We start from the raw sequence: 14,137 nt of genomic DNA on the forward strand, positions 1-14,137 counted from the left end.
CTTCTTTAGTCGGATGAATCTAAGTTCCTGGTGTCAGGGGGCCACCTAACTGCTCAATTTAGGGATGTAAAGGGTAGTGAAGGGTAATAGCAAATGGGCCACATACCCTTGGGGTCACTGCACCTCTTAAATGACTACTTCCTGTGGGAAGCAGGCATAACCATGTCCCAGAGTTCATAATTCAATCAATACAAAGATGGTGGATTGAGTCTTTCGTGGGGCACATCAGGCAGCCCCCACATTAGTGTGACTAGCCTGAATGTGCAACATGCCTACTTGCATAGCTAATTTCCTGCCTGTCCTGGTACCAAATGGGCCTCAGGGCAGGGGGTGACAGACATTCTGCAGGTCTGGAGGAAGCCAGGGTCGCATATCAAAAGCGGCAGAGGCTTTGAAACCTCTGGACTCGGAATGCAGATTCAATAGCCATCCTTCTGGAGAAGGTGATAACACCTTCTCCAGAGCAGGCAATGTTTCTTGAACTCAGAGAGCGCAGGCTCTTACCTACAGGGGTCAAAACATGTCTGTGGTGGCAGGCTGGACAATGCCAGTCAGCCAACACACTAGAGGAGTAGTAGGTTTTAGGGTGCACCTCTAAGATGCCCACGGGATGCATGCCATAATAAATCCAATACTAGAATCAGTATGAATTTATTAAGACACGGTGTTTGATACTAAACACTATAGGTTTCAGTGAAGCCATCATGTAGCTGGGTAACTCATAATGACCAGTGCCCAGTACATGCACTTGCACTGTCTAGGAATCAACCTAGACATCCCAGGGGCATACCTGCTCATTCAGTTATGCCCTCATATGTAGTAAAATGCACCCTGCCATAGGGCTGTAAGGTGTGCTGTAGTGGTGACTTACATATTTTGCATGCAGTGCCTTGCATGCTGCTACCACTGCAAGGCACTTTGTGAACACCCTGGGTGCCGTGGTCACCCCGAATGGGAGGACTTTGAATTGATAGTGTTGTCCGTCCAATGTGAACCGTAGGTATTTCCTGTGAGCAGGGTGTATGGGAATATGGAAGTAGGTGTCCTTGAGATCTAGTGTGGCAAGGAAGTCGCTTTGTTGAAGGAGTGGAAGAACCTGTTGAAGAGTGATCAAGTGGAAATGATCCGACTGTATGTAGAGATTAAGGGGTCTGAGGTCCAGTATTTGCCTTAGGGTACCGTCTTTTTTGGGAATTAGGAAATAAAGAGTAAACTCCTGTCCCTTGATGCTGTATGGGGACTGGTTCTATGGCATGCTTTTGAAGCAGCAAAAGAACTTCCTGTTTGAGGAGTGTCAGATGTTCCGTGGACATTGGAAGCTGCTTGGGTGGTATGTTGGCTGGAGTAGCTGTAAGTTCCAGGCAGTAACCATACTGGATAATTTGTCTGTAGTGTTGGAATTCCAGAAAGGTAGGAACTGTGAGAGTTTCCCTCCGAGTGTAATGGTTTGGAAGGAGTGGAGGGAAGTCACTGCTTATTAGTGGGAGAGGCGCGAGTGTTGTTGTTACCTCTGCCTCTTCCTTTGTTGTTATTTCCCCTGTACCCACCTCTAAAATATCCCTTGTTGGGGTATGTTTGTGTGGTTTTTGTAGGAGGAGGAAGCAGCGTCTGCACTAATATTTTTAGATGCTCCTCTATAGAAGGAGCGTCGAAAGGAGCCTCGTGTGGATGGAGACTGTAATGCTCCCATGGATTTAGCTGTCTCCGTGTCCTTTTTCATTTTTTCTAAAGCTGTATTCACAGCTGGGCCAAAAAGTTGTTCCCGATTGAACAGCTGATTGAGGATAGTTGATTGTACCGCTTGTTTGAAGCCAGAAATTCGCAACCAGGCATGCCTCCTTAATAACACACTAGTGTTAATGGACCTAGATGCGGTGTCTGCTGCATCAAGGGCACACTTGATTGATGCATTAGTTATTAATTTGCCCTCTTGAATCAAATCATTGGCCTTGGCCTTATATTGATCAGGCAAATGCTTTCTAACTGGTCGTAATGAGCCCTATCATACCTGGCAAGTAATGCCTGCGCATTGGCTATCCTCCAGTGATTAGCTGCTTGGGCAGCAACTCGTTTGCCTGAAGCATCTAATAATTTGGACTCTTTGTCCGGAGGTGGAGCATCACCGGAGGTCTGAGAGTTGGCACATTTTCTAGCGTTGGTCACTACTACTAGAGAATCTTAAGGAAGTTGACCCTTGATGTAGGTGGGATCATTGGGAGCCGGTTTATATTTTTTGTCAATTATGGGATTGAGAATTCTAGTACTTACAGGGTCTTTGAATATGTCTGGGGTGTTTTTAATGGCGCCTTTTAACACTGGTAACGTTTGTACAGTCTTTTGTGACTGTGCAAAGGTTTCTATTAGGAAGTCCTCCTCTGTAGGGTCCGAATGCATTTGAAAACCATGGTACTGGGCAGCTCTGTCTATAAGCTGATTAAAACCAATATTGTCATCTGGGGGAGATGGTTTTGTTGGGTATGCATCAGGAAGGTCTGGAGGATCTACTGGGTCGTCAAAACCACCCCAATCGCCCTGTGGGACGTGTGTCGTCATCAGGGTCAGTGTTCCCTCCCCCACCCCCTAAATCATCATTGTGTGGTGGTGGTGTGTATGGTGGTAGTATGGAAGAGTTTGGAGGAGAGAAAGGTTTAGTAGGAAGAACAGGAGAAGAGGGTCGTAAAGGTGAAGTGGCACAGTCTCTTTTCTTTACAGGCACCTCAGGGAAGTGTGGGGTGTCCAATTTCCTCTTCTTGTGTGGAACATTGACCACATGTCCTGTTTCGGGGTCCACTTGAAGAGTTTTTTGTTTCGGATCGACGGGATCCGGTCGAAAAAATTCTTCCTCTTCGGTAGTTGTTTCCGGTGCCGATTCTTTCGGGTCCGAGCAGTGTTTAGATTTCTGCTCTGGAGCCTTCGAAGGGGTTTTTGGATCCTTCGGGTTTGATGTCGAGTCAGAAATCCTTTCCGGTTCCGAATGTTTTGGTTTCGGATCCGAGGCCTTTTCTTTCGGCGTCGAGGTGCTAAGTGCCGATGGCTTTTTGGGGACTGCGGGAGTAGGATGCGCTCCCGCTTTCTGTGCCGATAGTGTCTGTGGGGCACTGATATGCGGCTTGGTCGGTCCCGAGCCGCCTGAAGGCTTTTCCTTTGTCTTCGGAGCCGGGTCCAGGGGCGGGGCTTCTGAAGCTGTCTTTCGGTCGCGACTGGGGCCTGCAGGCCAAGTCTTGATCGGAGCCTTCTTTTTTTCAGGTGGGGTTGGGGTAAGGGCAATTGTACTCACTCGTTGACCTGGAGTAATGTGGTCGTCTGAGTCAGAGTCGTCTGCCTCGGAAATGATTTCCAGATCCTCCGAATCCTCCTCCGGGACATCGGGGCCTTCGAAGATGTCCTCCGGCACCGGAATTGCTAGTTGCGCCATAACGTGCCGTCGGGCCCGAAGGTCACGGATAGTCTTTTTCGATTGAAAGGAGGCGCAGGTCTGGCAATTATTCTCCTTGTGCTTAGGCGAGAGACAGAGGTTGCAGACCTTGTGATGGTCGCTGTGTGAAAAGTTAGCTCTACACTGGGGCATTTTTTGAATGGAGTCCTTTCCTTTAGCCGTAGGCCCGAATGGCGTTGATAGGCCCAGCGGCCCGCGTCGACGACCGGAATCGAGTCTTTGAGTAGCGCGTCGAGAAGCACACAATCGCAAACAATACCGTTGAGTTTGATATGCTGTGCGTGTCGAAAAGGTTTGGATAAACCTGTACCAAAAAAAACAATCTGAGGATGGAGTCGATGCCCATGCGCACTATCGTCCAAGGGAGGAGTCACCTATCTCGTGACTACAAAAGACTTCTTCCAAGACAACAACAAGGTGCAAGCATCCGAGCCCAACACCAGATGGCGATTTATGCACAGAGTGTGAATTCTGCAGCTCATGTGCCTCTAACATACAGTTAAGAAAGTTTTCTGTAACTGTCAATTAAAAACAGGTTTAGACTTTGCAATAGAACAGATATGCAATGTAATGATAAGGTTCAATGCATTCCTATGGAGAAAAACAAGGTTAGTGACTTCCAGGTAAGTAAGTGTTATAGTGCATTCTCGGTCTGGTAGCACTTACACAGGGCCAGGTAGGTAAGGAGAGTGCACCCTCAGCGGCACAAGGCGGCCGGGTGCAGACGTCAAAGGGGAGTTGAGGGCCCAATGTAGATAGGGGGTACTCTGAAGAGCACCGATCACAGTTAGGTACCTGCAGTTTCTGGGCCCGGGTCAAGGGTAGGCAGAAGGAGGGCCAAAAGTTGGCACCAAAAGCGCACCTCCAGCGGGACTCTGGCGGCAGGGTGCAAAGTAGGCATCGGACTCCCAATCCAAACCAATGGAGGACGTTGGTTGTAAAGAAATGCTGCAGACTCGGCACAGGAGGCTTGGAGAAGGGACCCAGTGACTGGAAAGGCGAAGTTGAAGTGTTGCTGGACATGGGTACACTGTCGGTTGGGCACCCCAAGGCCAGGGGGCTGCGGGTGCAGAGGTGTCCTTTCGTGTCGGGTGTTCTCTTCAGATCGGTCGGGGGGGCCTTCAAGATGAGGCTGCATGTGTCACAGTGGAGATCAGAGGAGGTCGTCCAACTCGGGATACCAGGTCAGGATCACCGGGGGGATCTCACTGTGGTATTGGGCCACTCGGGCCGTGGGCGCCTGGTGCAGACTCGCGATTCCATCCAGATCCGGTGTCTGAACTGGAGTCGACTGATGGACAAATCCGGTGTTAACGGGAGATCAGAGTCTTTCCTTGAAGGCAGGGCAAGTCCCCAGGGTTCTTGGAGGCTGCTGCCTGCAGGACACGCCAGTTTCAGCTTGCAGGGGTTCCAAAGCAGGAGACAGGCCAGTAGAGCTGGGGCCAAAGCAGTTGTTGTCGTCCTCTGCAGCACGGCTCTTCGGTCCGTCTTCTTGTCTTGTCGAATCTGAGGAGCAAGATTTAGGGGAGCCCCTAAATACCAGGATTTGCGGGTGTTACAGGGGTGTGTAGGTTGGGACCAATGGGTCCCTTCCCTGAGGTATCTACACCCTCCCTTATACCACCCTCCAGTGGGAGGGGCATGTGCCTCGTCCTGTTTGGGGGAGTCCCCTCATCTTCAAGATGGAGGGGGACTGAGATGTGTGCTTCACATCGCCTCCCCCACCTGAGGGGTGGGGTTGGCAAAGGTGGGCACACCTCCCTTCCTGCCTAGGTTTTCCTGCCACTTCACCCGCCCAAAGTGGGGTTCAGAACCGGTGGGAGTGGGCTGCTGGTAGCAGCAGAGGCTGGGGGTAGCTAACAAAGGAAGCAAGCCTTTGAAATTTCCACTTCATGGACCCAGCCCACCCTGGTGGAGGAGACATGACACCTCTGCCCAGGATGTGCTTTGTTTCAGGACTCAGAGAGTGGAGGGCTCTCTACCCAGGGGTCCAGAAACCCTGCTGGTGTTGGCAGATGGCAGGTAGCCATTCAGGAACCACACCAGGGTTTGCAGTTTTTCAGGGAGCATCACTAAGATGCCCTCTAAGTGCATTTTATATTAAATTCAACATTGGCATCTATGTGGGCATAATGTGCTGAGAAGTTTGTTACCAAACTTCTCAGTCATCAGTAAAGCCATCATGGAGCTGTGGAGTTGTTGCAAACAGACTCCCAGCCCATGTACTCAAAATGGCTTCACTGCACTTCCAATGTCTGTGAATGGCACAGACACTGTAGAGGCATATTGCTCTTGCAGCTATGCCCTCACCGATAGTAAGGTGTACCGTGCATTTAGGGCTATAAGGCCTGCTAGAGGAGTGACTTACCCATGCCACAGGCAGTGTTGGTGGGCATGGCACACAGGGATGCGTGCCATATCAACTCTTCAGTTTGGTCTGCACCAAAACACGCAGCCTGCAATGGAAGTGTGTGGGTGTTAAGGTGAGGGGATTCCGGGGTGCCATAATACATGCTGCAGCCCTCAGAGGCCCTCTCTGGTCACCAGGCCCTTGGTACCAGAGGTGCCTTTTACAAGGGACTTATAGGTGGCCCAGAGGACCTGGGAGCCTGATTGGCAGAGACCCAGGGCACACTCAGTCAAGTTGGCATCATGTATCTGGCAAAAAGTAGGGGTTAACCATGCAAAAATGGGCACTTTCCTACTATCAGTTTGAACAAGGAGGTGGATGTCAAACAAGTATGGTCTCAGCTTCTTCAGTGACCAAACCACAGAAAAGGCTTCTCTCTCAATGGCACTCCAACGCTGCTCTCTGGGGAGTAATCTCCTGCTAATGAAAGCAACATATTGGTCTAGGCCATCATCATTGGTCTGGGATAGGACCGCTCCTATCCCATGTTCAGAGGCATCAGTCTGCAATATGAACTGCTTTGTATAATCTGGAGCTTTTTGAATGGGTGCTGAGCACATTGCTTTTCTCAACTAAATAATTTGTTTGTGGGTGATAGGGGGTAGTAAACTTGTATGTCACCCCGCCCTCAGTCCACGTGGCTGGACAGCTCCCCTTCCAATACCACAGAAGAAGAGGAAAACACTAGGAACCTCTTCCCTAAAACTGTACCTGGAGGTAGGCCAGACCCCTACAGGCACATAGAAGATCTAGAAAATCCAGAGCAGGAGCTGGAGAGACTAGCCAGCAGATTAGCCCAAGGCCAAAATCCTGGCCATAGAAAGAGAAAGGGTTCGTTGGACCAGGCAGTAAATGGAGGCTACTGAAACAGATATACAAAACCAGACTAGTTGAAGCAAGAAAAACATAAAACAGAACAAATCAGCCCCTCTCTCGATAGATCGGTCTAATTATAAATTACATTTGTGTTTGAAATTCTCTGTAGCAAAAAAGGAAAACTTCAGAATTAATGTAAAGAAACATGACATCAACTAACCTTGATCATGTACTCAATGCGGCTGTGGGAATGTTTCTCAATTACTGACTCGATCCAGATGAGAGGTTTCACCTGCAGGACAGAAACTCAGCATTAGTCAATGCTAATGAGCAGCACACACTTCAGTGTGAATGTTAGCAGGAAAGTGGAGCAGTATGACAACACACAAGTAGAAAGAGGCATTCTGCATCAAATTACTAATAAAAGACTATGCAAACAGCGCACACCACAATGGGGTTTGACCCGAGTTTTTCACTTGTCAAGCAAGTGATGAAAACAAAAAAAACTCTATCTGGTCAAGAATTGCTCATAATTATGACAAGAAATAAGCACGGAAGGCCCCCCCGGAATGGGAGGTTAGATGAGGACCAGAAGATGCAGCCATGAGTCCCACGGCCTTGACTGCTGTCAGCCTAACGATTTAGTTTTGAAATGTACACAGTTGGGCCGGACAGGATACGCTCAATCCGACAGCAAAGACCATGTTCTGAAAGCATGGTACACTTTGGAAGAATAAATCTCAACAAGGGAACCAGCACGTTTGGGTGACAGGTCCTCTTGTTATCGTATGTGAATTTGTAGAGCAGGGCTAATCACCTGTGAGGGTATCCAGGTGCGGAGTAGGGCAGGTCCGAGGGGGGAGGAGAAGACCATGACTGTTTCGTCTGGAAGAGCAATGTCTTGAGGTTCCTTCGGAAATCCAGCGAGGGGGCGCTTCTGAGGCGTTATGGGGGGTCGTGGTAGGTCTTGGCTGCGAGGTATGAGAAGGAGCATCATCCGCTTCTGGTCTTCTTGATGTGAGGGAGGTGTGCTCTTGCCTGGGATGCAGATCAAAGGTGTCTGGTGGGTTGGTATTAGTTAAAGCGGTTGTTGAGGTAAGCTGGAATGGTGTTGCGGAGCTTTGTAGGCATAGATGAGTAGCTTGAACTTTTCCTGGACTGGGAGCCAGTTGAGATTGTTGAAGTGTTTAGAGATGTGGTTATTTCGCTGGATGTTCAGAGTGAGTCTGGTGGCAGTGTTCTGGTTGATTTGGAGTCAGTGTAGGACATGAACTGGGATTCCGATGTAGAGTGAGGTTCTGTAATCAAGTCTACTTGCGATAAGAGCGTGGATGACTGTTCATCTGATGTTCAGTGGGATCCACTTGAAAATCTTGCGTAGCATTCACATGATGTGGAAGCATGATGAGGAGACAGTGTTGATCTGTCTGCTCATGGAAAGGTTGGTGTCCAGGAGGATCCCGAGGTTCTTGGCACGGTATGCCGGGGTGGGGGGCCAAGTTCAGAGGGCCACCAAGTGGTGTCCCAGGGGAAGTGGTTGTTGCCTACGATTAGGACTTCGGGTTTTTTCTGTGTTGAGCTGGAGGCAGCTGTTTTTCATCCAAGCAGCAATGTTGCTCATGCAGTTGGCGAAGATTGCTTTGGCAGTGCTGGCTGAGTCGGTAAGGAAGAGGATGAGCTGTGGGTTGTCGGTGTAGGATACTATGTTGATGCCATCAGCTTGGACTATGTCCACGAGGGGCGTCATGTAGACGCTGAAGAGTGTCAGGCTGAGAGAAGATCTTTGAGGGACTCTGCAGATAGGTTTCTTGGATTCTGAGGTGTAGGGGGAAAGTTTAACTTGTTGAGTTCTGTCCATGAGCAAGGAGGATATCCACATGGCGAGGATCAGTCTACAGATACCCAAATGCTGAAGCTTTCTGAGTATCTTGTGGGAGACCGTATTGAAAGCTGCGGAGAGGTCGAGGAGGATGATTGTGGCTGTTTCTCCTTGGTCGAGGATGCTTCTAATGTCATCGGTGGCCGCAATGAGGGCTGTTTTGGTGCTGCGGTTGGTCTGAAACCATGATTGAGAGCAGTCTACTAGTTGGTGGAGTTCTAGGTTGTCTGTGAGTTGCATATTGATGGCTTTCTCCATGACTTAAGCTGGAAAAGGCAGGAGGGAGATGGGTCTGTAGTTGCTGAGGGCGTTGAGGGTCCACTGTTGGTTTCTTCAATCGGACATTGACTTCTGCATTTTTCCAGCAAGACAGGAAGGTGGCATGGTTACGGAGGTGATAATGACAACGGTGAGCGTGGGGGAGATGATGGTCCTTTCAAGAATGTATATGAAGTGCGGGCATGGGTATGATAGAGCTCCTATTGTAAAGTAATCATCAGGGTGGTGGTTTCTTTATTCAAAAGGGGTTTCCAGTTGCTTAGCTGCTGTTTGGCGATAAAGGAGGTGTTCGCTGGGCGAGGGAGTTCATACTGGTATTCTGTGGGTGGAAGAAGATTGGAGAACTCCATGATGTGGTAAAGTGTTCTTTGCTGCTATTGGAGCTGGGTTAGTGTATCGCAGTTCGGTCCTTTTTCTTTGCATCTCGTAGTTGGTGGTAGCAGAGGTGAGGGTGGCTTTGTATGTGGATCTTGCGGTGGTGTTTTAGTAGAGTCTCCTATTTCTCTCAAGTTGTTTGCACTGGGGCTTGTACTCCTTGAGGTCGTTCATGTACCAGCTGGGTCATTTGTTGTTTTTGCAGGTCTTGTTTCTGGTGGGAGCAGTGCGGTTGGTAGAGTCGGCGAGCCATTTACTTAAGAGCTTGGTGTCGACATTGAGGTTCCCGGTGCTGGTGTGTGGGCATTCCTGTAGGGTTTATGTCCACTTTTCTTCAGATATTTTGAGCCAGTGTCTTGATGGCGCTTTGGGGTTTTCTGACTGGGTGGCTTGGTGGGCAAGTATCTTGAAATGCATGAGGTAGTGGTTGGACCATGTGAGCAGGGTTGTGTGGGTGGTTCACTTGTAAAAGCTCATAGCTAAGTATCTACACCTAGGTCTGCTTTCTGTTACAACAGAAGTTTCCAATGTAAAGTCAAGAGAACCGGACCCATGCCAGAGTTCCAGGATGACCACAAGAAACATCTGCAGTAAATCTAATGGGGAATTTATTGGACAGCCTGAAATGCTGTCTGCCTTCCTAGATCTTCGTTGGATACGGTTATGCTATTACATGTTGAATGGGAGTTTCCAGCTTTCGCAGCAACCTCACCTATTTCTTTGAACTATGAATTTCTAAAAATCATGCAGCCTCCCTCAGAGAACTAATTTAATTTCTAACCTGCGAGGGATGAGATAATTACCACAGCTAACATAAGAATATCGAACTCTGTTGCGTTGTGAATTTACTCTATGTGAACACAAATATTGCAGTTAATAACTCCGCTCACAGTACAGACATGAAATAGAAGAGAGCAGGTGTTATGTAAAGAATGTGGGCTTTGTTTCATCTAAGAATAATTTGAGCGGAACAACAACCCAAGTGTTTTTTAAAGGCCGGCGGTAAGCCCCAGAATTCCAGTAACTCCAAACGTAAGTGGCTTAAAACCACGGAAGGTGTTGGGTACCTTTCAGAAGATAATAATGCAGCAGAGGGGACAAATAACAGAAGCCTCCAGTTCTGGAGAAGAACATTTTGCCTTTGGTTGTAGCAGGAATAAATAGTTGTGGCCACATCAGTTGTTGTTGTTGGTTATTCTGGCTGCTGAGACAGGGTGACTTTTAAAGAGCATTGTCTTATGAAAGTACCTTGCCAAACATATTACTATTAACGGCCCTGGTTAAGAGCAAAAAATATTTTGCTCCGTCATCTTAAAAACATTTTGGCACAATTGCACCAACATGCAGTATGAACATCAAGAAGGAATCTGCAGCATCACAAATTTTAGGTGCAATGAACGTATCATAATAATCAAAGCCTATGAGGGCTAAACCAACTGGTTGCAAACACCAGATTAACTTCAGCCTCCACTAGACCCATGTCACATGTTGGGTCACTAAATAGCAACAGCAAATTTGAGCCATACCTACGAGCTAACCCAAGGTCTGCATCAAAATAAATGTCAATAACCTGAAGTCATGTCCTTACCACCTCCATCCTTTCTTCGACCCTCAGACTAATGTCATAAAAGAGTTAAAATAAAGAAGTAAATTGAATGACAATTTAAAAAGCAAAACAATACACTGTTTATGGTAAGATCTTGTAAGATGTAAACAGATACAACTAGGGTTTTTTCTGGACTTACATGTGTGTTCAAGCGATAAGACATGAGCTCAAACTCTCCATCAGGAGGGATGAATGAAATTGTCCTGTCATTTTCAAATCGAGAAAGCCGAACACATTGGTGAAATTTGACATCTTCCAATTCCACAGACTTGCTTTTTCCCCCTTCAAAGGAAGCAGACAGCAGGTATTGTATACTTTCATTGTTAGCGCAAAGTCCAACAGTTCTTCTGCATTCTACATTGAGCAGATAACCAGTTTGTGAAGGATGCAGTGCGATTTAGTGCAATCATGAAACCTACGTTCAAATCAGTCAGCATTTCCTGAAAAATTATGGGATCGTGAGAAATCACCTAAGCCAGAAACTATAAACATCTGTATTGTAAATAAACAGCTGCCCAATGTGCTGTCCAGGCCCATCTATTCGGTCACATGCTTATTTCTATAATCCGGTCTCAAATGGACCAAACACAATGCTATTCTATGTACTGCGAGTCACTGACAGTTTCTTCATATAGCAAAAATGATCTCTGTAAAACACTTCTTTTCTAAATGAGCCATGTCCATGCTACATCAATATCAATTATAAATAAAATAAATATGGATGATCTACACTCTTACGCAATTTTGGCACCTTCCATTGTTTTTAATTTTGAAGTTTTATAAGTTGCTCCGCATTTCCTTTCCATGATTTCAGAGTTCTCAAATCAATTTCTAGTGTTTGAGACAAATTATTTGCTAAATGCACTGTGTGTTTACATCTAGCTAGAGACCACTATAGCTATCTTCAAGAGCTCATGTGATTAACAAATATATATATCCAGAGGACTGGGGCAGTGGATCAACTCATTTCGCCCTCACAACAGCCAGCACAGCTCAAACCACAACAGGAACCACAGTAGTGACCAGAGATGACGCTATGGCAGGGACTACAACACTGACAACTGAACAGCAGCAACCGAGGTCACCAGCACCGCCACCATAGCAGCCACCACAGACACCAGAACAGCACCAGCTACAATAGCAATATATACAACTAGCGCAGGGACCAGAACTTTGGAGGAATCAGTAAACAGAAATAAAAAAACTGCGATCTTTACAGCAGGGACCAAGTTGCAACCAAAATACAAACACCTGCAGAGAAGATAACAAAAACAAAACAATTCACAACCTCTCGAACCAGTCACCACTACAATAAGAAGAGATGCAGCAATTGGGCTTCACAGCACAAATAGTTGTGCATGCCTGTGTTTCCATGTGCTTGCCAGTAAAGCCAGACCTAGTCGCTTTGGCAATTCTCATTTCTATTCTAATAACATTTTCTCAATTTCCCCTATACTGAACTGTGAGGTGATGCACTCTGATGGCCAATCTCTCCAGGCGGAGGGCAGAGCTGCAGGCAGTCACCAGTGGTCGATGGAGTCCTTTTAATAATCTTGTATTTAGCTTTAAAAAAAACAGAGAACACCCAAAGCAAGTATCCTTTGGAGCGAACTACAACAAATCAGAATTCATTTCAAGGACTCTTGCTCGGCAAACTGCAGAAGCTTGCTGAATAGTCCTGCTCCTTGTCTTTGGAAAGTAAGGAAGCCGAGCCCTCACAAGCAGAAGTTGGTATCGTATATTAAAGATCCAAGCCACAGCCCTTTCTGGAGAGAATCTCCTCAGAAAATACTACTATCCTACTGAGATTCTGTATACAGCCTTATACACAAGCTATAAACTGAGGGTCCCACCTGGACTGCCACGGCCCACCCAGTAACCAAAGCCACATCTATACGTCCACTCTAGATATGCCTCTCCATGCTGTATTGTTCTCTGGTGTTAGTGTGTGTTGATCTGATGGACTATTTGTAAGGGCTTTACAGTGGTGCTACACAATCACTAAACAGAAATACAATTCATAAGCCATCTGCAACCGCATTCTTCTTCTAGGAGCTAAGCTCTGCTGTTTCTATCCATCATCAGTAGAGTCAGAAGCGAGGAAGGACTAAATGGTAAAACAGCAGAAAGGAAACAAATCCCTCAATGTTTGTAAATCCCTTTAATATGTTATCGCAGTGAGCTTTTCTGTCATACAACGTCTATAATGACTCAGACAAAAAGTTTATTTTCATAAGCTTCAGCACTTTCACCTTAACGTCACAGTAATTACTGGGGTGAGGGGCAGACTGTGTATATGAATAAAATAGAGAGGGGATTTATATGCCCATTAAGGTCCGCAGGTTTGGGCGATCCCAGAAAATGAGGTTTTAAATGCAAAAAAAATAAGATAGGCCACAAAATTACGCCTGATTACACCCGGCTGCAAGAGATTTCAAATTTGTGTTGACCATATATATATATTAGCATGCCAGTGTTGAGACCAAGACAACAGAGGTGCCTTATGAAGGCAAATGACCACATCAAGCAATCACTGCCCAAAAGGGATCATATGTAGCTCAAGACAGTGTGCATGGCTATGTGCATTTCCTACAATATTCTCACCTGAATGAAATGATTCTGACAAATTACTTTCATGGAATTATTCTTGGCAAATTTTTCTTTATGAATTGTTTTTACCACATTGATGAAACCGAACTGGCGAAAGTCACTCATGAACAAATATTTGTTCTTCAGGTTAGTTGTAGCTTAGAGGTGTTTAAAAGAGGGAGAGTTAATCCCAAATACAACCATTTTTTGCCTATAATTTGTGGTGCTCCCCCTTACCTCTTGCCCAATCCTTTCAGCCTCCCACCTGCCTTCAATACCCCGGATTGCCTTTCCCACACCCGCTTTAAACTTACTTGTATTTGTTTTATCTAATCCCTCTATACAACTTTCCCCTCTCAATCTACCCTCTTTTTTCAAACATTTAACTGTTCTACTAAAACATTTTTGTATTTTGTCATCCATTTCTCCAAAATGTAGTTTTGTGAGCACAATTTTGGCAAGCATTCTTCATTTTCAAAATTTGGCAAAATGACAGGGGGCCAGAGAATGCTACTGGTGCGGAAAGGAGGGGGCCAGAAACTACACACCCCAGGCTCCTTTGCGGCGGGGAGGCCACCGACTGCATTTCCACACCCAGAGGTGCTAGTTTAAAAACTGTCTTGGCCTCCCACAGCGCAGGATGCGCCCGAGCCAAGAACATGTTAAGACAGGCCCTTCTTAGCCTGTCATAGTCTGACAGAGGCCGGGCTGGGCCTACTCCCTTGGATTTCAGCTCCCCTATTGTCT

General features: G+C 46.7%; 1 protein-coding gene across 1 annotated transcript in view; it reads right to left on the reverse strand.

The window, feature by feature from the left end:
• LOC146772364 (AP-1 complex subunit mu-1) overlaps positions 1 to 14,137 on the reverse strand; it is a 160,638-nt gene that overhangs the window by 23,875 nt on the left and 122,626 nt on the right. The window contains exons 7-8 of the mRNA XM_085639149.1: positions 10,941 to 11,083; positions 6,883 to 6,954 (exon numbers count right to left, since the gene is read on the reverse strand). Coding sequence (XP_085495275.1) covers positions 6,883 to 6,954; positions 10,941 to 11,083 — 215 coding nt within the window. The remainder of the gene's footprint in view (positions 1 to 6,882; positions 6,955 to 10,940; positions 11,084 to 14,137) is intronic.

The sequence above is a fragment of the Triturus cristatus genome, chromosome 12, assembly GCF_964204655.1.
Source record: "Triturus cristatus chromosome 12, aTriCri1.1, whole genome shotgun sequence".
NCBI lineage: Eukaryota > Metazoa > Chordata > Amphibia > Caudata > Salamandridae > Triturus > Triturus cristatus.